Consider the following 23889-nt stretch of genomic DNA (forward strand, 5'->3'; position numbering starts at 1 on the left):
GAGGGATGTGGACGAGTTGTTTAATGGACTACTAGGTCAGGTGGGCCCTTCCTACTTTTCTCGACCTTGGAAGTTGCTATGTCAGTGATGTTAATTCCCAATGCCACGGAATGAAAGAATATCAGTTGCAAACTACATAATACGTACGTGAAGAGACACCTGTCATTGATGTTATTCTCATCTATCAAACCCAGAACCAACTAATCACTCCCTTTCTATGTCCTGTGGCCACACAACAGGGAATCCAAGAACCTCCCTTTTCAGCAGTGTCGCTTTCTTCCACTTCAAAAAACTCAGCCAATCGAGTCTCCGATGCCAGATGCCCCATTGTATCAGCTGGTCTATCAAAGTGCAACCTGGCCAGTTGATCCGCAGGATTCATGGTAACCCGTAGCTGTCCATCCACCAACAAGGAGATGGCACCGATTTCCTCATAGATAAATGCCCCATAACTCGCAGCGTGATAGCTCATATTAGTGATATATCTCAACCAGTGTTCCAAAAAGCGCATAAGCCACCCCGGACGTGTTTTGTACGACAAAGCCTGGTCCACCTCTCCATCGGTATCCCAGGCTAAGCCATGGTGTTTACCCACCCACGCGCTGTATGCCACCTTACCAGGGGGGTATATTTGCTCCCTCTCAGCCGAGTGAAAGTCGAGGATGAGATTTCCAACAGAGATATGACGGTTCTTGTAGGAGGGATTTCCGTAGTCGCTTTCGCGGCCTTTCTTCGCGCCAACTGGTCCATACCGTAGGAATCGTTCCAGCAGGGCGTAAAAAGACCAATGAAATCCGTAGCGACCACCACAGCCCATTTGATCACGCGCTTCTTTGGTGGTGATGATATGTCCGAAAAGACGTATGTCTACATGGAGTGCCGATAGACGGGTTGTAAGCCGTGGGACTGAGATCCAAGTCGAAAACAGATCCTGGTCATTCAGGACTGAGATATCAAGGACGTAGGTAGTTTTCCTCATTCGACTGAGAACCGACTGAGTTTCCATCGACACTTGACGGCTTGTCAAGAAGAGAGGGAGACTGTTGGAAGGGCTATGTGTATCACGCTGTTCGTGATATGGCCTAAGAGCTTCTATATTGGCTTTGTAGTGCATGTCCGGAAAATCCACCATGTTCAATTTGGATGGATACATGGGTGGGGTGCGATGGCTATGGAGTACATCTTCAAAGATCATGGCACGGATCTCCTGGGGAAGATCCATCAAGGTAGGCATTGTTGATTTCTAGACCTGACCGTTGAAGAAGTTGGCATATGCAGGGAGATCAGGTCTGACGGCTGATTTTGGGGGTTAAAGGTCGCTAATGTATCAATTTATCAGCCTCGGAAGGTAGTCAATCTAGCAGCCTATAGATGCAGTTTTACCATCACTCTTACAATAATTAATTACCTTTCTGAACCTTGATTAAATTCACATCGGACATAGTGATATAACATCTTTTCTTCTAGTGCTTTGCTTCTGTTGTGTAATTAGTGACAATTCTCATTATTACAGCTATATCAAGCAGACATTACCCCATTCGGCAAAAACATCAAAGGGCATACGTGTACTCCGTACTGATAGCAATAAATAGTTGCCTACATATATATGTACATGTTATGTACATGTATATACTGGATTTTAGGCTGTGACCGCGACTTGCCCGATCAGGGTGCCGCCGCTTTATGAGGGCTCTCAGGGTCATGCTCACTGAGCATTTCTCAGCACAGGGTGACTAGTTACTCAGTGACTAATTTTTTGCTTAAGAAGCAGCCAGCCTTCAATCTATGTGCTCACCTATACAGTGTCCTTGTTACAGTGTCCTTGCTTACTATTATGGCGCATTATTATTTGACACTGCGAGCTAGACAAATGCGTGTAGCTAGTAGTTAGAACCTGATCATCGGCCCCGAAGGCTATGTTGAGTATGCTTATTGCAATATTAATGTAAAAATTACCCTATTAGGCCATTTTATGTACATAACTACATGCGGAGTAGCTCTGATCGGTATCCACTTTGCCAAGAGTGCCCAGGGAAGCCTTGGCGACGCTAAAAATGTCCCCACTAGGCATTGTTGCAGTCTGCTCGGTAGTGAAATACGTTACTATATTAATAAAGAGATAGGTGGTTAGATACGTTAATAAAAGTCAAAAAGATAAAATAATAACAAATATTATATATTCAAAGGGGCTACAGGTCACCGTAGCTAGGTTTAATATGGGTACCATACCTAAGCACTAGCGTGACCTCCCTCATGTGCCCGTACTAGCATATAGAGACATAGTGGCCTTTTGACGCCCTTTATCATTGGGAACAAGAAAATGTGCCGTGCGGAACTAATACATATGCATGGACAAAGGCAAATTTATGTACAGAAGACCAGAAATCAGTATACACATAATACTCTCATAGCTAGACTACGTATAATACTCGGGGAGGTGAAACTTTCATAAGACTATAGAACATTAATTTAAAACTAAATCTCCATTACATTGATCGACGGAAAGAGGGGGAACTAGCCAGTACTTCGTTGATTTTACAGAGACCAAACATCAGAGCATGTACCCACAGGCACCAGCGGCTGACATTATGCTTTGCATACTTCGAGGCCCGGCTTTATAATAGTATGTATCCCACTAAGCGGATCCCCCACGCTCCGATTCTAGCTGCCTTTAGAGTCAGAATGATTGGCACATCAATGCCCATTCTAACATATACTTTTTATTGACTCTTACTCTCTGTGCGTAGCATCGTGAATGTCTCCGGTGTACCTTGGCGCTATCTACTTAGAGAAGGACATACATTCTTGACTTTAAGCTGCACTGCCATTAATGCCATATAGCGGTGTTGACTTGGAGACTTCTGACTGTCGCGACTTAAGTAAATAATGTTACTTCCACGAGAGCAGAGATTAACAGAGTTATTATCCAAGGTACAAGCGTTCGTCAACATCAGGTAATGACACCCGCAGGAAAATTCAAGGACTGTGTGTAAACAAGCATTTTCAGACACTCATTCATTCCCAGATTATGTGTTTAATAGCAGGGAACAAAACGGCTCTCTCGCGTTAAAGTGAAGCCCACTTGGTCTCTACGTCGTCCATCCAATTGCCCATTAAGTCAATCACCGTAGTTGGGCCTATATACGGCTCTAGTCTACTTCGAAAGGAGCAAAAATTGTGGTGCTTCACCTGAGTCTACAAACTAGTATATGATCTATCGCGTTGTGAGATGGACAGAGATGGACCGATAGGGTGATATGAGGTTGTGTGGCGCGATTAGGACCAAGAGAAGTAAGTGTATTGCTAGGTCGACATGGATTGCGCTGCCACTTTGGGGCTTATGATGCGGTGCTGGAGCACGCGTTTTCGGAGAATCGGTCTGGTATGATCTAAAAGTAACCGACTACGTTGTTGCCCAACTGGTTCACATAAATTCCAACAGCTCCACTTTTGACGTCCCATGCGTGACTCAGAGAACGCATTAGCGCCCAGACATCATTGGCATGGAGAATTCTGACAGGATACAAGTAGGGGAGTTAAATCAGTCTTCCCCCAGTCTAGCTAAAACTCCACCTTTTAGACTCAGAACAATCTATCTCTCAGTGGTGCCGATCGTTTGCTGCCCTTTCTGTTCGTCTTCGCGAGCTTTTGAACTTCACATGATATGTCTGATAGTGTGTCCCATTATTCACGACAAGGATTTCGATCTTAGCAGTAACATAGGCTTCGGTAATGATGTACAGCATCCTCCTCAATGCAGCTATACCGATCAGCTGCAGGCCTTGGTCGAAAACAATAGGATGGATAGCGTATTAGGTGTCTTTCTGCAGTGGAGGCTGGTACATAGTCACGGCTGCGACAGGCATACCCTCAATAACTAGCATGATAGTGATAGGTCCTCAACCGTGAAATTCCGGTTTACGACTTCCTCTTGCCCAAATTCTCCACCCCGGTGGTCCTAGTATCCTGCGCATCGACCTCACTGAGAACTAAGTAATGGATGCATCGCCATCGAAGCCCTCACCCTAAAGCTCAAGTAGCGAACCCCTACTCTCTGGTGAGATGAGGGGCTTGTCAACGAGGGCCAGTGCCAGACAGCAAGCGACGTTACTTTCTAACCAGATAAGACACAAGGAACCGTTCATAGATGCATCAAGGAATAAATAGCTAGGATACGCAGAAACTGCAAGAATTCAGACCCTCGCACATTTACTTAATGTCATTAGTAAGCTTATTATTAAGTTATTATGTAGGTCAACCAAAGAGATAACGGGAAAATGGTATTATTATTGAGTAACATATACCCGAGTATACACCTTGCAAACAAGGGCAAACCACCAAAACAACAAACTCTACATTATATTAACGCATCTGCTGCTCATCTAAATACCAAAGTACCTGCCGCAGATGAGCATCAAGCTGAGCCAGTGGAACCTACCTTACTAGCTCCCACTCAGCAATATAAGCCCAAGCCATTCCAACCCGGCCAAGCTTTTCCTGGAACTCCTGCGCCGTGACGCTACTAGCATCCTCCCGATCCCCAAATCTAGTCAACACAGCCACCTGCAGCTTCTGACCAGGCGCACCGAGCGTACGTGCACTGGGGACATCCACATACCAAAACTCGCCACCGCCTGCAGGTCCGGAGCCCGATACGTGCGTGAAAGGGAGCCTGTCGTCCTCGCGTCCGTCCACGCCATGGATCATAAGCAGGAACAAGCCCGCATGCTGAATGTGGCTGTGGCGAGACAGTGTCCAGTGCGGACAGAGGAGACCGAACTGGAAGCGCATTGCGCCCGGCGTGCTGATGGAGATGCGCAGGCCTTGTGGGTGGAAGGTCTTGCCGCCGATGGTGCGCTTGTCGGCATCGCTGTAGACCTTTAGGCCTTCGACGCCGTTTGGTCGTTCCGGGTCCGTGAGGATGTATTCTTCCCAGGTTAGATCGGGACGTCCGTCCTCGCGGAAGAACTGGCGTTTGTTTTCTGGGAAGTGCTTTAGGCCGAACTCTTCGTTCGGGATCGAGAACATCGCCGGTTCGAATCGCTGCTTATATGACTGCCCATCGCCTTCTATTGCTCCTGCGCCCCAGCAGGAGTCGATTAGCTTCCATCGACCTCCGTCGATCTTGACGGCATTCCAGGCGTGGTTTCCTGCGTATGGGGGTGCCGGGGCGCCTGGAGCAAGAGCGTAGTGTCCGAATCCTTTGCCGTGGCCGCCGACTACTATCGCCTCTAGACCGGCGTGGGTGGCTAATGCTGCAAATAGTCCTGCGTAGCCTTCGCAGACTGCCATTCCAGATGCCAAAGTACCGGCTGGCGTGGAGGGTTTCACGCAGTTATTAAAGAAGGCATAGGTATCGTATAAGATGTTATGATGTAACCACGTAAATATCGCGCGTGCCTTGTCTGTCATGGATGGGAACGGTGCTGTCAACTCATTGGCCAGCCACGCCATATCCTGTGTCGGAAGCGATGCGCGAGGGTACCGGGCGGCATGGTTATCAGGGCCTGAGAAGTCCCGACACACCAAGCATTCCGTGTCTGACGTGGGAGGCGGAGGGCCTGGAGACACAGCTGACCCATTAAAACGTGGCTTTGTAGCCATAATTTTGGATAGATCCGGACGAGAACCATGTGGAATCGGTGGTGGTGTCCCATTGGGTTTGGGTGGACTTGGATTACCAAACCCAAGCTGCCTAGCATCCTTGATTTGCGCAGCTGTTGGTGGAGGAGGCAACGTCTTCCGAATCGGTAGATTAACACCCAAGCCATCACTGGTTCCATTTGTGTCCGCATGTACTGCCGATGGCCGGCGTGGTGGTAGTTGAGGCATCGGGGGTTCCTCTTCGGCCTCATAGCGTGGGGGTGGTTGGCTAGAATGCGGAGACGAAGTAGGTCGTGGAGGCTGCGTAGGGCGAGGAGGTTGGCTCGGCCGTGCAGGCTGACTTGGAACAGGGGGGACGGGCGGTTTGGATCCCGGTAGCGATATTTTGGAGGTCAATCTGGCAGAGAGGCTCCCAAAACTCCTCTTACTACTAATTGTAGGCCGTGGAGGCGGTTCCAAGCTAGCTTGCTCCTTCGGTCGGCGGGGAGGTAGCGTAGGCAGTTCTACCTCCCCCCATCCAGGCGCTTTGATGCGATTGTTTCCAGTGGAGTTCACCGAGGTTGTCGATGCGCCTTGCCCCGCTGTTTTAGTTGTCGACGTTGTCGAATTTGACGCATCGGACGTGACCGAATCAAGGGAGGGCTGGTGCTTTAGATCCGTCGGTCTACGCGGCGGTAGCGCAGGACGAGCTGGTGTAGGGGGAGGCAGACGATCTGATCTTCGCGTCGGCAATGGCGGAGGGGCTTTTGGCTTTGGCTTCACTCCAGGCCGGAGAGTTTCCATTGAAGGCGCCTGCAAGACCCGGCGCTGGGTTTTATCGTCTGCGGGTTCATTTCCGACAGATGTTCGATCCACCACAGAACCAACTGCATCGTATGAGGGAGGGTTGTTGGCTGACGCGCTCCGTTGAGCGTTCGGGCGGAATGATGGTCCAGGTCCTCCCGGTGGGCGGGCCACTTGCGAGTGGTTGAGGGCGGCGATCCTTTGCTGGATAGAATTCAGTTGGGGATCTTCAGCCATAGTGCCTGAGCCGATATTGAGGGGAAATTCAAGTTGTGTCTAGATAAGTTCGATAGTTCAGATTTTAGGTACCTTGTCCTTGGCTTGGCGGGGGCTAAAGTATGTAGCCTCGGACTCATGAGACACCCAGGATAATCGCAAATATGAATTACTGGTAATAAATGATACCAGCTGTCATAATTCCCGCGAATATGGGGAAAGGCCAGTCTATACCTAGGTAAGAAAGGACAAAAAAACAACATTTGGAGGCTCAACTAAAGAGGGGTCAGCCTTGGAACGATATACGGAGCATCCATGGGTCCAGATCTATATTTGGAACTTCAAGGTACGAAGTACTGAGTACATAGTATCTACAATATGAAAGATTGCAAACAGAAGAGATTTAAATGTATTTTCAGAATATCACGATTCGGACTCCCAAACGCCTTAAGCTGGTGAAGCCCTCATCTGGAACATAAAAGCAAAAGGAACTAGGTACGTTCAGAAGATGAATGAAGAAGATGCAGCAAAGAAAAATGACAAGGAGAAGGGTGGCAGTTAAAAATAACAAGCCTCGAGATCTCCAACTGATAGCATGCAACCTGTTCAGAAGAGCCCGAGGCTGTGATACAGACATAAGGTCAAGTACATCGTTGGAGAAAGGAAAGGGAAATTCACAAAGTGGTAAAGCCGTGAGGGTAGAGGGCCAGCGTCGATCATCAGCAGCGTCACTTCGTCCCAATTTACATCATCGTCAGGGCAAATGGGCAAGTCTTAGACATTCTTGTAGAGGAGCAGGGGCTCGCCAACATTCTCGATCTCGGGAATGGTACACTTTAGATCGAATGCCTTGGCTAGAACAATTTTGAAGATCTGTACTACGTCAGCATGTGTCCTTTCAGACTTGAAATAAACCGAGCAAGAGGACATGAACGGCTGCAACATACCTTTTGCACATTGATGCTGTGGCTGGTGCTGCTAAATATCAGACTAGCCTTCATTGCCTTGGCAAATCGCTTGGCCTGCAAAGATGTTAGTTGGGGCGGGAAAATAGACGAGGATCATCAAATACCTGAATAGAGATCTCTTCCTGGTCCTCGCGAGGGAAGTTCACAAAGTGATCATATTTGGTGCCCACCAGGAAGGGAATGGCTGTCTTATTGAAGCCACGTCCCTGGCGATACCACTCCTTAATTGAATTCAATGTACTCTTGCGAGTGAGATCAAACATGAAAAGAATTGCAACTGCGTCATTACAGACAAGGGGTAGCATATTGACAAACTCGCGCTGGCCACCTAGATCCCAAATAGAGAAGGTGATTTCAGTGTTGCGAATCGAGATTGTCTTTTCCATAAAGTTGACACCTAAACAAATCCTCAGTTAGAAGGAACAGGGGTACTGAATGGACGGAAATTCAACGTACCCAATGTCTGGATATAATCCTCATCCCAGCTGCCCTCGACGTATTTGACCATCAAACTGGTCTTTCCGATCTGTGCATCGCCTACCATACCAACTTTAATCACCACACTGTTCTTGTTAGCCTGGGAAGCTTGGCGCTGGCTGGAGTCTGGTTGCTGTAACTGGGAAACACCAGGGGCGCGTTCCGGGCCACTGGAGAGTCCAGATCCAGGTCTGGAGTTGGGAACGGGTAGGGGGTGGTGGCTGAGTAGTGGAGATGAGTTCTGGCGAGACTGATCGGTATCTTGAGCGGCATATTCGGGAGCAGATTGATGGAAATCGGTCGATCGGGAGTGGTAATGCGCCTTGGAGTCGCTGTTATAGCCATTGTTGATGGCGGCACGGCTGATTGTGTGGTCAGAAACCGGCTCTTCGATATTGACCATGACAGGTGCAGGCTGTTCCAGAGGTTGGCCTAGAGGTTGTCCGAGAGGCTGCTCCAGGGTCTGCTCGCGCGGAATCTCCTGTCCCTGTCCATGTGCTTGCTCCTGTGACTGTTGCGTCTGATCTTCTGGGGCAATCTGCTCTGATTCCGCAACGACAGGAACAGCGGTCGCTTCCACCCCAGGGGCAGCAAAGGGCTCCACATTAGGTTTAGGGAACTCCATGACGCTTGAAAATCGGGATCGGTGTAGAATTCAGAGAATGCAACCTGTCAAACAAGTCCTGGTTATCAGTATCTACCCGTGGACGTGTGAGATGGAGGATTTCAGGAGATGACTAACCAGTATCACAAAGAGCTGAACTTCCAGCGCAATCTAACGAGATTGCATGTGTATGCCTCAAGGGGTTGATTTAGAAATTGAAGGAGCCGCGAGCTGTGTTGATCTCGGGAGTTCACGAGGGTCCCTGAATAAACAGACCGAATTGGAGGGACGACGAAAGAACCTAAGCAAAGCAAACAAATGTAGGAACCAGGCTGGAAATGAATGTCAAATACGGAGTAAGTAACTTCGAAATAGGGCCCAGGCAAATAAGAACGTCAAGGCTTCTTACCTTCAGCTCGAGGCGGGCAAGTCGGATCTGACGCTAGTCCACGATAGGTTTAGCGCCTCTCCCACGCTGTTGCCAAAATTTACGAAAAAAAAAAGTTCTTATCGTACCCCCTCCTTGGTCTCGACACTCTTATAATTAACACATTTCCGAATTTCAAGATGTCCAAGAGAAGTGCTGAAGCCGACGAAAATACCGCTGCCCTCAAGGCTGGCGAGCGACCAATTGCAGATGCCCCAATGAACGAGGCGGGGGAGTTTGAAGACGAGTTCGAGGATGAATTCGAGAGTGAAGATGAGATCCTAGAAGCCGGAGTGGATGGTCGTCCAGATGCTGAGCGCGAAGAAGAAGAGAAGGGTGCGCATTCTTTGTGACCTGAAGATCTAAATCTGTTCTACTGAAACTAACCTTTTTTTTAAAATCTTATAGAAGCTATGGATGTTGACAAGGAGACTTTCATTCCTGGACGAACAAAACTGGCACCCGGAGAGACACTATCGCCCGACCCCTCCACCTACGATATGCTTCACACACTCAGCACACCATGGCCATGCCTTTCCTTCGATATTGTGCGCGATTCGCTCGGTGATAACCGCAAGACCTTCCCCGCTACTGTCTACGCTGTTACTGGTACACAAGCCGAAGGATCGAAATCCAAGGACAATGAACTCATGGTGCTCAAGATGAGCGGCCTGAGCAAGATGGAGAAGGAAGGCGAGGACTCAGACAGCGACTCGGACGACGACGACATGGGCGAGCCCATTCTCGAGTCCAAGTCGATCCCGCTTGGCTCAACGACAAACCGCATCCGTACCCACCAGACCCCCTCACAGTCCGGTGATTACTCCAAGCCCCCGCAAACCCTTACCGCGACCTGGTTGGAGAACTCGCAAGTTGTCATTCACGATGTTACCGCCCACCTTTCTAGCTTCGATGTTCCCGGCACTATTCTTCCCCCTTCAGCATCTAAGCCTCTTTCTACCCTGCGCATGCACAAGACCGAAGGATATGCATTGGATTGGTCTCCGCTCCAGCCTCTTGGAAAGCTGTTGACTGGTGACAACAATGGATTGATCTACGCTACTACTCGCACCGAAGGCGGCGGCTGGGTTACCGACACCCGGCCGTTCACAGGCCACGCTTCCTCCATTGAGGAATTGCAGTGGTCTCCCAACGAGCGCAATGTGTTTGCATCCGCTAGCAGTGACGGTAGTGTTAAGGTTTGGGATGTGCGATCCAAGTCGCGCAAACCCGCCGTGGACGTTCAGGTCTCCAACACCGACGTGAATGTTATGAGCTGGTCTAACCAGACTGCCCACCTTTTGGCTACTGGTGCCGACGATGGACAATGGGCAGTCTGGGATCTGCGTCACTGGAAGCCCAATGCCGCGGCGCCATCTGCTCAGATCACCTCTACCCCCGTTGCATCATTCGACTTCCACAAGGAGCCGATCACCACCATCGAGTGGCACCCCTCAGACGACAGTGTGGTGGCTGTTGGCTCCGCAGACAACACTGTCACACTTTGGGATCTGGCTGTCGAGCTGGACGACGAAGAAAGCCGCCAGGCCAATATGGCTGACATTCCTTCGCAACTACTGTTCGTGCACTATATGGAGTCTGTCAAGGAACTTCACTGGCAGGCACAGATGCCTGGTACGCTCATGGCGACCGGCAGCAATGGATTCAGGTATGTTCTATTCCTGATAATGAGTTATGAACCACACTAACTAGTTTCGTTTTATAGTGTTTTCAAGACGATCAGTGTCTAGACGAAGAAAATGTATCTACGCTCCGACTGACTCGGGAATTTCATGTGCCATGTCTTGCTCATATACCATTCGAATTCTGTGGATTTTTTGCTCCTCAATATCATTATGCTCGGAGTTAGACCCTATCCTTCAGATGGTTAGGGTGGTGAACAAAAAGATTTTGTTTTATATCTGGCATAGTAAATAGACATATTTTCGCGAAAAATCCGGGCGGTAACCCTATCTAAGAGATATTACTCAAGTCAATGAGGTATATATACCTCCAGGGCCAGGTAATACCTCAACAGCGGAATCAGAACTAGAGAATTCGGCCATTCCCCTCAGCCGAGGCCAGTCTAAGGGGGAGGGGCAAATCTGCAATGCACAACATCAGCAGAGCAGGTGCAGCGGAAAATACACCCTTACATCAACGCTATTATGTAGTACTTCCACGGATATACCTAGATACAGACGGAACTCGTTACTCTCGCCTATTCAAAACCCGCACCGAATTAGATCAAATGTAGGCGTTAGCAGGGATAAACTGCAGCTATGCCAAGTCACTGCCACAGGATGGACCGTGCGAGATCGCCAATGCGCCATTAAATACATAGACTATTGTATGTGACTTAATCCCATGTAGTTTTCGGCGCAGGGAATTGGCCTGGGGCCGAGTCGGGTGCGACGAGTGTCTGGACCAGTCGGTTCAATGATCCAGGGCTGCACTGGTTACTGACAGTTTACGGAGCCGTTGCCATTATTTTTTTTTTGTATTTGTAGTAGAAATAAATAGAAAATACAGAATACAATACAATTATAGTCTTGGGACGTGAAGATCGACCTTGGCTGTGCATTGTGGCGATGTGGGATGTTGTTCTTCGCGCTGTCAAAAAAAGACCCACGTTGCTATATTGGATATTTATTGTATGGATATTGGATTGCCATGGCATATGGAGACTGTGGAGTGGATTGACGCTCTAGGTATGACATGCATGAATTCCAAGACTGCTGAGTGCATTTCAATGTCAGACAATTGGACTGTTGTGCTTGTGTTGCTCGGCGCGAGACATCGGAGTCAGTTGTAAAGTATATTGGCGTGTCTATAGTGCTTATACCTCGGATGCAGTGTGTGTGCCTCACGCTAGAACAATCGATCTGATCTGCCCAAGTTTATGTATGGAAAATAGTTCAATGCTCCCTCGTCATCGTGCCTGCAATTAATACCGCTAATGCACGCCCGTGCCAGCCGGTCAATCACATCAGATCTAACCGCTCTCACGTTTGCATTAGCAGACTAGACACAGAAACAGGCTAAAATAGCTCCATTTTTGCGACATCGGTTGTTCTCCGGTCAAACAATCTCTCCGGCATCAATTTGTCAGGTCCAGCCTCTTCTCTTATCGGGAGAAAGCGGTTTATTCCGCCTATCGGCAATATACTGAAATGACTCCAAATTGGAGTAATACCCAGAATGTTACATTCAAGTGTACAACTGGGTACATGATCTCTGATCTTAGCGCTGGATAAACTCCAGGTCTCGCCACAAATGCTATGAAAGGCACTGCTCCTGGGTAGGTCGAATACAATTGGCAGCTCTCATCCTGTATGATCCGACCTTATACCCACACTAAACTTTGATCGTCCACGCAGGGACTCGGCCAGTCAGGCTGCGAGCTTGAGCGGCTGTCCATAAGGGAAATTCGTTCCCGACTATTACTACTGCATCAATGATTACTCCGTATCCGGAGATATAACCTTACGCATGATATAGTCTTTGATAACATATTTGTTATCATCATTATATACTGTAGTCATAATAATGATAGGAAGAAGCATGTTATCGTAATGTTATCCCGGCACACGGCCGAGAACTAAGAATATCTGTATTCTCCATCTTGCGGGAGACCCACTAGCCTCCGTATCTTCCGCTATCCACTATACTGCTATGATTTGATTTGGATTGTTTCAAATATGTGGTTGGCCATCGTGCGACATTTGACGCCTTCTGATTCCGGGTTTTGGTTATCCAGGTATTGGATCCTCTCGTCCCGGTGCTGATCATCCGTATGGTGTCACCCCACGTCTTTTTGCCGCTCGATCTGCCCTGGAATGACGACAGTGGACTTGCCTTTTTATTTTGGTAACGAAGGTGTGAAGTACTTGGTATGGTAGGCTCGGTTGAATCAACCGAGCCGTTCTCTATATTAATGGTTTGTGGGCCTACGCAGGCGAGACAGCTCAGAGCCTCAGGAGATTAAACGGAGCCATTGCCAATATTCTCCAAGATAATCTTCAATCAGGAAGGCAACCTATGAATAGGTATGTACAGGTCAAGGTCCAAGCCAATGATGACACCTTATCTCCGTGTATTCTTCACAGATAATAACGAGATAATAACGGGTGATATCCGGTAAGGATAAAACAGAAGAAAAAAAGGCACACGGCTTAAACTCCGATCAGGGGTGTTCCGCCATCCCGCGTTGATGCCAGCACTGGCCACTTAGTAGGCCTCCGTGACACACAGAGCTAGGATGTGGGCGCTTCGGAGAATTTATGGAGATATTTGAGAGCTTTCTATCCCGTAAACATTGAGCCGTTGTTTCATCGTAATTTATTACCTCCATATGACTAAAATCTAGGAAAAGTGTCTACTTACACGTTGCACATATGGAGATCCGCGAAGCGCGGTTACGCAATAACGTTTGATGGGCTCGATCCATGGCTAGCGCACTTTCAAGGGTGCCCCTGTTAGTATACGATGTGTTAGTATACGATGCAGTGTCCTAGTGCCCAAAGTGTACAGTGTCATTGCATGATTAGGAGCAGTGGCGTCTGCCCCTGAGTTGCTAGTGTGCGCCCGAGCTCACAAGCAATGACTTTAATGTGTTGGATGGAATATATTTAGACTAGATGGTATTTACGGGCCTGTGTTGCGTAACATTGTATTGGCTGTGTTCGACGGTGAACTGTGTTTGGGGTTGTTGTACGATGCTTCAAAATGCGGTAAGACATGTCTTCGAAACTAAAGGCCCTACGGACTAGTTCGTTCCGTCCAAGGCTTCATACGTTCCGTAGCTGCCGGAGAGATCGGATATATTGCTCACGGGGTACCAACACGGTAATTATATTGATGTGGCTGAACTTGCTTTTCATCTATAGGTGCATGGACGCTAGCAGATTGGAAATAGGCCGGATGCCGACGTGCCTAAGGGGAAACTCAGACCCTTGAGTTGCAGCTTATTTGCTCATCCATCCAGATGGATTGGCCAGTGCCATCCTAACAGCCCGGATCAACCCCGGCATCAATAGAGCTTAGAGAACAGCTTACTGCGTCGGAGCTGGGGACGGTGGCTTACAACCCTGTTGTTTCATTTGTCACTTGACAATCCTTGACTCATCTCGGGTCACCTGCAGCTTCCTTAGACTCGCTCTAGTGTGCTAGGTTGACTAGTGCATTGTCAAGTCCGGGGATTCTGCAAACGAGATGTCCGTGCGACCGAGAAATTGCGAGCCTACAACATATTCTCCACAGGTTTGGACAAGACAGGGAGAGTGAAGTTAACAAAGAAGTATTGTTGTGTAACTACCTTCCTTGTCAAGTCAATCCAAGGCTGTGTCAACACCGAAACGCTGGATACCCCAGATCCAACATCGATCTGTCGGCTGCACACCCAATAGAGTGCCCTCGCCTCGTTCCCGTGCGACTCAAACTCAAAACGGCGTGGCGCAACGTGCGCAGTCCATATGGGATGGGGATTCTAGAAAACGCTTGGGCAGATTCCGGGGGAAAGCAAATTAAAAGTCTGGGGAGCCAAGAAAAAAGGAAAAAGAAAAGAGACCCCATATGCCTTTTTCCACGGGTATTACCCTCGCCACGCAAGGAGAAGGATAATCCTCCAGAACAGCCGCATGTATGTGTTGGGAAATCCCCCACACGAACCCTTTTTTGGCTCCCCCCACAAAAATGGCGCATGGCCTCCCGCTTAATCATACCCGGACACACTCCGCCCCCGGGATTCTATTCTATGTTTTCCATTGTTTTGCAAGTTTGTTTTCCAAGGTTTCCTAGGCTACAGAAGTGTAGCCTTGGGAAGAAAATGAAGACTGAAACCAGATCCTGTCACGAGGTTTCGCCTACATTACATCTGTATCTTACCATTTTATGAACGTGTATGGGCTTGTTCTCAGTAACCCTCGGACCCACTCCGATACTTCCACGCTTACCAATAATTAAAAACGTATGTACCTCAATATACACTATTGAAATACCAGGTAACTTCAACCAAAATTCCGAATTCCTTTCTGAAACAAAACATTCTTCAATTGCATTCCACAGAGTATCAAAGTAGATGTTTCAAAGGTAAAATAGTGCCTAAAAAGGCACAATACTAGTCAGGTCTGGCGTTACGACGCTAATCCTGAAAGGACAAGTAAGTGGAGAGCAACCAATGAGTCTTGCTGATAACCAGAACCAGGAACTGGTAGACGTCTGGTTGACTGTGCGTGTTCATAAGATTTAGTCTATACCGGATTTGGTATCACCCTAGGTAATCGTGGGGGCATTATTGGTAGACAAGGCCAGCCCGTGTGTTTGGGACCCACCATCTGCGCTCTGTATCGGTACCGTCTGCTTGCTCATCTGTCGCTCGTCTGTTGTATGGTTGTCTGGGCCTGACATCGACCTGGGTGATAGTTGCCTCGCATGTACCTCCGGTGTACCTTTACCCTCGGACCCCTTATCGTCGGTACCTCCACAGTACTTTCCCCCCCCCAAAGTACTGGTCCATTCTACCACTCTGTACCCGCCACTACTGCCACTACCAAGGTGTATGTAAGTACCCTGACCCAGGTACCTCGCTCATGTAGAACGACTCTCTGAATACTCAACCTTTCGGAGGCAATTTCGAACTTCCCAACTACTTCACCTCTCCTGACATCCTATTCTTTTCTCCCAACTTCGCTTTCCCAGTATCGTCGTGGTTTCCTTGCTTATCGACAATTGCCTATCTACACTTCATCGGTTATCTCCGGCTTATCCAACTTAGTTGTGAGATCAATTCCCTCAATAGATGCCTGGGTTTGAAGCATAAAAAGTCACTGCTTTAGCTCCAACCGTGTGATGTGAGTAATCTGGCCGAAGCGCTACGTTCCAGCACCACCCATGTTAGTCCGGTTCGCTGATGTTTCCGACCCCAAACAGACGTCAACACTAGGCTCCATACCCGCCATACTGGTCTCAGGTCCCCATATCCTGCAATCGACATCCATTCAACCTGTCTTCCAGCGAATCCTTCGATAGACTGTAAATTCATTTCCCTTACTGGTGGGTCCTGTTCATCCCATCTCACGGCAAGGTTCCTGATAGCCTGCCGGTACCTTGGGTCGTTGTGATAACACCCTCTACGCATCATATGAGACACATGCTGACCTTGATGTCATTTGGATGGAACAGTCGTTGATGCGGCACATTGTACAAATTTGAAAAAAAAAAAATTCAAATATCGTGCAGACGCGACCCTCGGTCAATCATAAATAAGATTGACGCAATCTCTCTGCCCTTAGCAATTTCCCGCACGTCGCAACTCCCCCTCTCCGAGACCGGTAGTCAATACTCTGGTCTGTCAGGAGTTTCTGAAAACTAGAATGCTATTGGATGCTATGGTCGGACAAGATCGGGACCATAGCCCAAAAGTGGTGGACCTCGCCAGTATCCACGAAATTCCGGGAAATATGCCTGGTGAGTTTGGCTTGAGAAAATTCCCTGTGTGCAATTCTTACCCATATATTCTGTAGCTCCAAAGGAGTCAAAGAAACAGACCGACCTAAATGGTCAAACGGGTGCCAATGGCAACATTCCACCCCCTAAAACAGACAAGCCTCGGCCCCACGTCTGCACTACCTGCGGTCGCTCGTTCGCGCGATTGGAGCACCTCAAGCGCCATGAGCGCTCGCACACAAAGGAAAAGCCATTCGAGTGTCCGGATTGCGCCCGGTGCTTCGCTCGGCGCGATTTGCTCCTGCGACACCAGCAGAAGCTACACATGACCACCACGCCGTCCTCTCGACCGAGAAACGGTCGCCGTGAGAGCACCGGTGCCGCACCCGGTGCTAACCGGGTTCGCAAGAACTCCATTGCCAATAGTTCATCTGCTTCGATGCGCCCGAGGGCCAACACTATCAGCCACGTTGATGGGGCGGCATTAGGTATCCCCGGTGCTGGTAATCCGTCATCTGCGCCCACTCAATCGGGTCACGCATATCACCCCAGCCTAAGTTCTTCTGTTGGCTCAAGCATGGATTATAGGGGATTCGGCTCCGGACACCCTTCGATGAGTGGCCTTGCGAAGATCGAAACTTCCGGACTTCCCATGGACATGTCCGGAAGCCTTCGGACAGCTCCCGTGTATGGGAGCTTTGATACGGGTATCGATGGTATGCTCATGGGTCACGGTAGCACCATCAACCCGGCGCAATTACACTTCGCAGGATCCCCGCAAGGCTTCGGTGATTCACCATCCTCTCCGTTCGGCCACTACCACAATGGACTTCCACCCTCTGTGGATCCCATGATGGATGAAGACATGCACTTTGACTGGATGAACGGGTTTGATACAGGCGTGGTTATGGGAAATGGCAACGACTCGGTTATCGACGAGTCCTCACCATCGGCAATGAGCACGGGTAGCCAGAGCGGAATCAGCGAGGCTATGCTAGATGGTCCAAACCGCATTCCCATCTCCAACGGCTGGCACAACCCGTTCCCTGCCCACCACCCGGCAAACCAGTTCGCGATCGATTTTTCCCCGACGACATTGAATGATCTCGGGATCCCCCCGGAGACGGTGTCGCCCAAGTCTCTAATGGCCCAGAATCCGTTTTCTGAAACGTATGCCACCCCCCCATCTATGACTTCGGTCGGCCAGCCCATCATGGGAGGACATTCGCAGAGTATGTTTTCATCCTCTCTGCCAACCAACGGAGAATCTCCTAATCCTTTCAACCTTCCTTTCGCGAATAGTGCCCTTCGAAATGAACATTCACCAGTCTCAACGGATACATTTACAGACTCCACACGACAGGCTCTATTAGCGAGCATGTCGACCCCCACTGGCTTCAACCATCGCAAGTATTCCCAACCCGCAAGTGGACTTCTAAACAGTCGTGAGCTGTTCGCCCGCTCGACTGGCTTCAACAGCTCCGGTCAATTGCCCAGCACCTCGGACTTGCAGCGGTACATCTCGGCATACATCACCTACTTCCATCCCCACATTCCGTTTCTCCATATCCCCACACTCAATTTCCAAGCTCCTCAATACACGAACAACCTGCGCACGCCAAGCGGACACCTCAATCTCAGCTCAACCGGTGTTGCTGGAGGCGGGGGTTGTCTGATCCTCTCTATGGCGGCTATCGGTGCCCTGTATGAATATGAATCTGGCGACTCCAAGGATCTCTTTGACGCCGCGAAAAAGATGATTCAGTTGTATCTCGAAGAACGACGAAAGGCCGACATGTCTGCTGCTCTCAATCGTTCACATTCCCCCCGCGATAACTCGGTACACAACACTCCGCTTTGGCTTGTGCAAGCAATGCTCTTGAACGTGATATACGGCCACACCTGCGGTGACAAGACATCGGCAGACATTGCTAGCACGCACTGTGCTGCCTTGGTCAGCCTAGCACGCGCAGCCGAATTAACACATCATCTGGATCCTAAGAACCTGCCGCAAGATCATCTCACTGCTGGTAACAACGGTAATGATTCTCCTAGCGACACAGAAAATTGGATGTCCTCGTCATTTAGTCAACCAAAAGAGCGCCGAGATTGGTTGAATTGGAAGCTTGTGGAGGAGCGGAAACGTACCCTTTACGCTATCTTTGTTCTTTCCAGCTTCCTCGTCTCAGCCTACAATCATGCACCTGCACTCACAAATTCGGAAATCCGACTTGACCTTCCCTGTGAAGAGGATCTCTGGGCGGCTGAATCACCCCAGGCGTGGAAGCAGATGGGCGGCCAAACAGCCTCGAAGAAGACTTTGTCATTTTCTGCTGCGTTGACGTCCCTGCTGACTGCCAGCCAACGAGAGCAGACTCAATCGGCGAACCTCTTCTATAACTCCGACGATCTGTCTAATTCTGAAAACCGCCCAAGTACTTTCGGCTGCCTGGTACTCATTTACTCGTTACACAACTACATCTGGGAAACCCGCCAAAGGCACATGGGCCGACAATGGACCGCACAGGAGACTGATGCTATGCAATCCCACATCGAGCCCGCTCTACGGGCATGGCAAGCGGCATGGGCCAGCAACCCTGTCCATAGCCTGGAGCGACCGAATCCTTTCGGGGCTGGACCATTGTCTGCAGACAGCATCCCCCTTCTAGATTTGGCCTATGTTCGTTTGTTCGTCAACCTAGGCCGATGCAAAGAAGCATTCTGGCAACGCGATTGGAATGGCATGGCAGATGAGCTCGCACGAGGCACTGATATTTTCCAGCACCCGGATGCTGCAATGAACGACGTTGTGGATCCGTCTCTCACGGGTCATCTTGATACGAGACGAGACTCAATTGCTGATCTAGGAGTATCAGAGCTAGCCATATCCAGGACCCCGACACAAGAGGAGCCTATGCAGACTCTGTCCAACATCTACAAGATCGGCCAATCCAAGCGTGAAAAGCACCTGCGCAAAGCAGCATTCTACGCAGCGGATTCGATCTCCATGTCGGATCGTCTTGGTAATACATTTGCTGAGTTCTCGTCGCGCGAACTACCCATCCAGTGCGCGTTGTGTGCTTTTGATTGTGCACAGGTGCTGGCGGAGTGGATCACCACTGTCCAAGAACGTGTGGGCCCCTACCTTGGTGTCCTAGGCCGCGACGATGCCGACTTAACTCAAGTACCTGGAGTCATGTTACTAGAAGATGAGGATTGTAAGCTGGTGGACAAGATCAAGGAGATCCTGGGGAGTATTGAGATGAAAATGCAGCGCCAGGTCCAAAATGGCAATTCCATGTCCGCGATGAGCGTCATGCAACGGCTACCCAGTGTTGTGGAAGGGGGATACGGATGTAAAATATTGATTGCGACAGCTAGTCTCTTGGAAAGAGCTGCTGTCTGGCCAGGTTAGTTTCAGCGATTCCTTCAAACCTCCACGAACCAGAACGATTTTCTAACATCCACCCCCAGTGACAAAACTGATGGCCCGTTCTCTGGAAGCCCAAGCCATGCGAATGAAGGAGCGTGCCGAGCACTCCGTGATGATGACCACTTAATGACCCCCTATTACCTTGTTTGAATGTCCAATGTTTGATCCTTATCTATTTCCCCCATCTCCGAACTCCTATTTTCCATTTGCGCGCCCGTGTATCATGAATAAACAATCCAAGGCAACATCCCTATCCCATCGAAGCATGTGTATCTGCACCAATAACCCGCACCCGTTCCCCTCGCTTGGCCCTCTCGCACTATGCGTACTGCCTTTGATACCCTGCTCTGAGACTTCAATTCTGTGTCATAGACAAATTGCCTGCTCATGTCATGTCATCTTTCCCCGCTCGCTAGCGTTCATGCCTTGTTTGTATCCCCTGACTGGTGTCTTTGCTGTGGTGTGAGGATTGAATGGAGAGTACCTTTTTCTCGTTTCTTTTCACGCTGTCGAGGGTGATATCTAATCCTTTTTTGCCTGTGTGGTGTTTGATTATCCAGAGTTTTACTTCGTGTGAATATGATTTACCTTTTCTTCAAGGGTTGTTGTTACAGTACATATGTAGTATGTAGACAATTAGAACAGCTATAGCTGCCCCATGATTTTGTGATAAGAAACTACCATACTCGTACTAGAATCCACTGCTTTTGACCTAAGTAGTTTTTGAATTGGCTTGTTGCTTTGGCTGGATAATGCAAATTATGGATAAGTACTATATAGTACAGTCATGTTTCATGAGTATTTGCACCCCAGTACTTCTACCTAATGCTTTCCCTGTACTCTCTTATATCATAGCCCGTAAGCTGGAGTTTCTACCATAAATCTATGAGCGTGTATGTGAGCTTTCTAGTTACTGCTTATTACTTAAGAGGTTGAATGAAGTTTTAACAGGCAGAATGGAAGGTGGCCTGGAGCCTTTCGGAGTACTGGGGTGCAAATACTCATGAAATGCCACTGTATATGCTGTTTACTTCCAAGAAGTCTCTACGGAGTACATTGGCTCCGACTCCGGGGGAATAGATGACATAATACTTCCCCACCGCAACCCATGGACAGGTTGCTGGGGCATCAACGCGTTAAGTGGTTTTCGCGTTAAGCAGACTCATCTTTGGCAGATACATCTGCCTAGTGTCAATCACATATGGTCAACCTACCTCTGCACCGGAAATGAACACAACCTCCAAGCATCCGCCTCAAACCCCTCCATCGCAGCGTCCGACTGCCTCGGCTTCTCCACCCAATTAATCTCCGCTCGAAACTCAACCCCAATGCCCTATACACGTCCCGTCTCCCCGATCTTCCTCGAAACATGCGTGCCTTTGCCCTCCGAGCTAGATTCAGATGACCTGCTCGCCTCGGATGACGAGCTGGATGACGCTGCCCAAGCTGCAAAGTGTCAGCGGGTCGAGAAGTTAGCGGAGTCTTATCTGCAGGGCAAACCACTGTTGATTCTCTCCTCGTCGCTCCAAGGCCCGTTCAATGAGGGATGGACCAATCCATGGAAGAAGACCAGGACACGCGGAGCTGGCGCACCAACGAGGGCTTTATTGAATCGCAAAACAAATGTCCCTGAGCCGGTGGTCCAAGAAACTGATTTGCGGGCTCCAAAGTACCGAGAGGGTCTATCGGTTAGCACGCGTCGCCCAGAGATCCCTGCGACATCGCGCAACTCCCCTAGGACCTCATCGCAAACTGGAGACCGTTCCTCGCCCTCGAAATCACCGCGGAGGCAATCCAAGGAGCCCAACCCGCGCCCCAGACATGGGCAAACTGGAGCATCACGACGGTCTTCCACAAAATCAAAGGAAACGCCGCTGTCGACAGTCGATGATCGATCAATAATGCCGCCCAGGACAGTGGACTGGCTAAAGAAGGATCGGAAACTCATGAACTTCACCAAGTTCGAACCGCCGAGCTCGCCAACAATATCCGTTGCTTCTCGTCAGTTCGATAAACCTCGTCGACCGTTCCCTCGCTCTGTTCAAGTCCAGGTCCCACAGACGCCTGGCTCGCCAATAAAATGTTCCCCTGTTGATATTGTCCCAGCGAAGACAGCCCAGAGTGCCCGTGCGAACTCGAACGGGCACCTATCTCCACGGTCGACCTCAGCCGCCTCACATTCACCCAAGGTCCCTGCCGTTCCCAAATTATCACCGTTCCAACAATATCAGCAGTCCCGTTTGTCGCAGGAAGCATCTCTCCGAATCATTAACTCTTCCTCTCAGCTGCCGAGGTTTGAATATCGGAGGTGGCTCCATCAACAATCTAGTCAACTGGAGAAGAATTCTCCTATGCAAGATGAGAGTATTCTGCAAGAAGAGACTTTTTTGCAGGAGGACAGTCCCCTCAAAGAAAAATCCATAGTCGATCCCGCACCCGCCAGGCCTAGTCCCGCTAGGGACCAAGTGTTGGAACCTGCTGAACCTGAACCTTTGGCTCCTGAAGAAATAACAGTCCACAATGAGGGCCCTGCAACGAAAGATGCAAGCAACATGACTTTGTCGAAAGAAACAAGGTTCGCAGATGAGGAAGATGTTATAGATGACAATCTTGGGGTAGAGATCGCAGCAGAAGGTGTTGCCGAGGGCGAGGCTGCAGCGGAAGATGTTGCAAACGAGGAATATACATCGACACTCCACAACACAGATATCTCTGCACCAACCGAACCGAACACCTACGATGATCTCCCTTCTGCTCAACAGGTGCCAGCACCTTTGGGAGTCTCAGATCGGGTAACATCATTACACTCGACGGCTTTGCCAAGAGCAGATTCTGGACCAGATCCACAGCCAAGCCCTGATAACCAGCTTTCGACCCAGGCTGCCCTTTTGCATGCCCAGAAGTCTTTTCAAGACGACCTGGACAGTGCAGAATATTACAATCAACATACACCGGATCCGGACCGGGCAGTCCATTCCCTCAATGCTTCGCTTCACTCAGCAAATGTCACTCCATTCTACCGTCTAGATGAGTCTATTCGACGTGACCTAGAGCGGAGTTCGAGATCCATGAACAAGGACCGGATGCAAGCAATGAGCACGCAGTTCATACTTGATGCAGCTACACCTTTCAATTTCAGCACTGAGCAAGTTGGCCAAGATCGGAGCTTGAAACCTACGAACCGAAATATAACGCAATCCTTGAATACGCAATTCATGCTCGATGCAGCTACACCCTATGCTTTCAGCACAGAGAAGAGACCGCGCGCATCCCGGCCAGACTTAGGTTATCCTACAGCCAGAAGCTCCAAGAGAAAAAGGACGGCCAATGTCGGAAACCCATCCCCTCCTACTAGGAGTCAATCTACATCTCCTGACAACGAATATCACACTGCGGACGAAGAAAGCCCAGGATCAGTGGCCCAACAGTTGGGTTATCAACCAACTTTTCAATCTGCCACAGAGGTCGCGTCCTCCCCCCTCACCCTAAACGAATCGACACCAACGACAGGCCAGGATGGACAAGGTGGAATGGAGAGTTTCAACCTCAGTCAGGCAATTGCAGATGCTGGTAGTTGGCTTCAACAAAGTTTTGATTTCATGAAGGACAACGGTCGCCCAAGTCAGAATCTCAAGGCGATTCCTACTTCCGATGCGCACCCATCCCCTTTACACATGGATCTATCTCAATAATGAGAGCTCCTTGATGCTATCATGACTACCTTTTTTACTTCTTGTTCTTTCCATTTTTCCATCTTCCCATCATGCATAGCGTGTTGGAATCTCCTTGGTAGCCAAGTTGTTTCGGCTCTCATAATCTGTTTTAGCACATATTGGTACATTTTCAGCAATACATATTGATTATAGCAATTGCAGGGCTTACAATGTAGACCAGAACAAAAAGCTACAGATCATATCAGAAACGAACAATT

At 49.2% G+C, this 23889-nt stretch overlaps 7 protein-coding genes across 7 annotated transcripts; 4 read left to right on the top strand and 3 right to left on the bottom strand.

Moving 5' to 3' along the window:
• Positions 1 to 184: 184 nt before the first annotated feature.
• N7447_010058 (uncharacterized protein) lies at positions 185 to 1234 on the bottom strand (the record flags this gene model as incomplete). Its single annotated transcript, XM_057234320.1, has 1 exon — positions 185 to 1234. The coding sequence occupies one exon, from the start codon at positions 1232 to 1234 to the stop codon at positions 185 to 187; it is 1050 nt and encodes a 349-aa protein (XP_057081604.1).
• A 3200-nt stretch (positions 1235 to 4434) lies between these two features.
• Positions 4435 to 6624, bottom strand: N7447_010059 (uncharacterized protein; the record flags this gene model as incomplete). The annotated part of the gene is made up of 1 exon (XM_057234321.1): positions 4435 to 6624. The coding sequence occupies one exon, from the start codon at positions 6622 to 6624 to the stop codon at positions 4435 to 4437; it is 2190 nt and encodes a 729-aa protein (XP_057081605.1).
• A 753-nt stretch (positions 6625 to 7377) lies between these two features.
• Positions 7378 to 8673, bottom strand: N7447_010060 (Spg1/Tem1 GTP-binding protein; the record flags this gene model as incomplete). Its single annotated transcript, XM_057234322.1, has 4 exons — positions 7378 to 7476; positions 7551 to 7625; positions 7676 to 7968; positions 8028 to 8673. 4 exons carry the CDS (start codon positions 8671 to 8673, stop codon positions 7378 to 7380), a joined length of 1113 nt encoding a protein of 370 aa, XP_057081606.1.
• A 546-nt stretch (positions 8674 to 9219) lies between these two features.
• On the top strand, positions 9220 to 10830 carry N7447_010061 (ribosome biosynthesis protein RRB1; the record flags this gene model as incomplete). The annotated part of the gene is made up of 3 exons (XM_057234323.1): positions 9220 to 9415; positions 9488 to 10748; positions 10806 to 10830. 3 exons carry the CDS (start codon positions 9220 to 9222, stop codon positions 10828 to 10830), a joined length of 1482 nt encoding a protein of 493 aa, XP_057081607.1.
• A 4427-nt stretch (positions 10831 to 15257) lies between these two features.
• On the top strand, positions 15258 to 15915 carry N7447_010062 (uncharacterized protein; the record flags this gene model as incomplete). Its single annotated transcript, XM_057234324.1, has 4 exons — positions 15258 to 15308; positions 15357 to 15457; positions 15586 to 15640; positions 15676 to 15915. 4 exons carry the CDS (start codon positions 15258 to 15260, stop codon positions 15913 to 15915), a joined length of 447 nt encoding a protein of 148 aa, XP_057081608.1.
• A 537-nt stretch (positions 15916 to 16452) lies between these two features.
• On the top strand, positions 16453 to 20085 carry amdX (putative C2H2 transcription factor (AmdX); the record flags this gene model as incomplete). The annotated part of the gene is made up of 3 exons (XM_057234325.1): positions 16453 to 16546; positions 16603 to 19935; positions 20000 to 20085. The coding sequence occupies 3 exons, from the start codon at positions 16453 to 16455 to the stop codon at positions 20083 to 20085; spliced, it is 3513 nt and encodes a 1170-aa protein (XP_057081609.1).
• A 1201-nt stretch (positions 20086 to 21286) lies between these two features.
• N7447_010064 (uncharacterized protein) lies at positions 21287 to 23650 on the top strand (the record flags this gene model as incomplete). Its single annotated transcript, XM_057234326.1, has 1 exon — positions 21287 to 23650. The coding sequence occupies one exon, from the start codon at positions 21287 to 21289 to the stop codon at positions 23648 to 23650; it is 2364 nt and encodes a 787-aa protein (XP_057081610.1).
• Between the last annotated feature and the right edge of the window lie 239 nt (positions 23651 to 23889).

The sequence above is a fragment of the Penicillium robsamsonii genome, assembly GCF_028829455.1.
Source record: "Penicillium robsamsonii strain IBT 29466 chromosome Unknown utg000006l_segment0_segment0, whole genome shotgun sequence".
In the NCBI taxonomy this organism is placed as follows: domain Eukaryota; kingdom Fungi; phylum Ascomycota; class Eurotiomycetes; order Eurotiales; family Aspergillaceae; genus Penicillium; species Penicillium robsamsonii.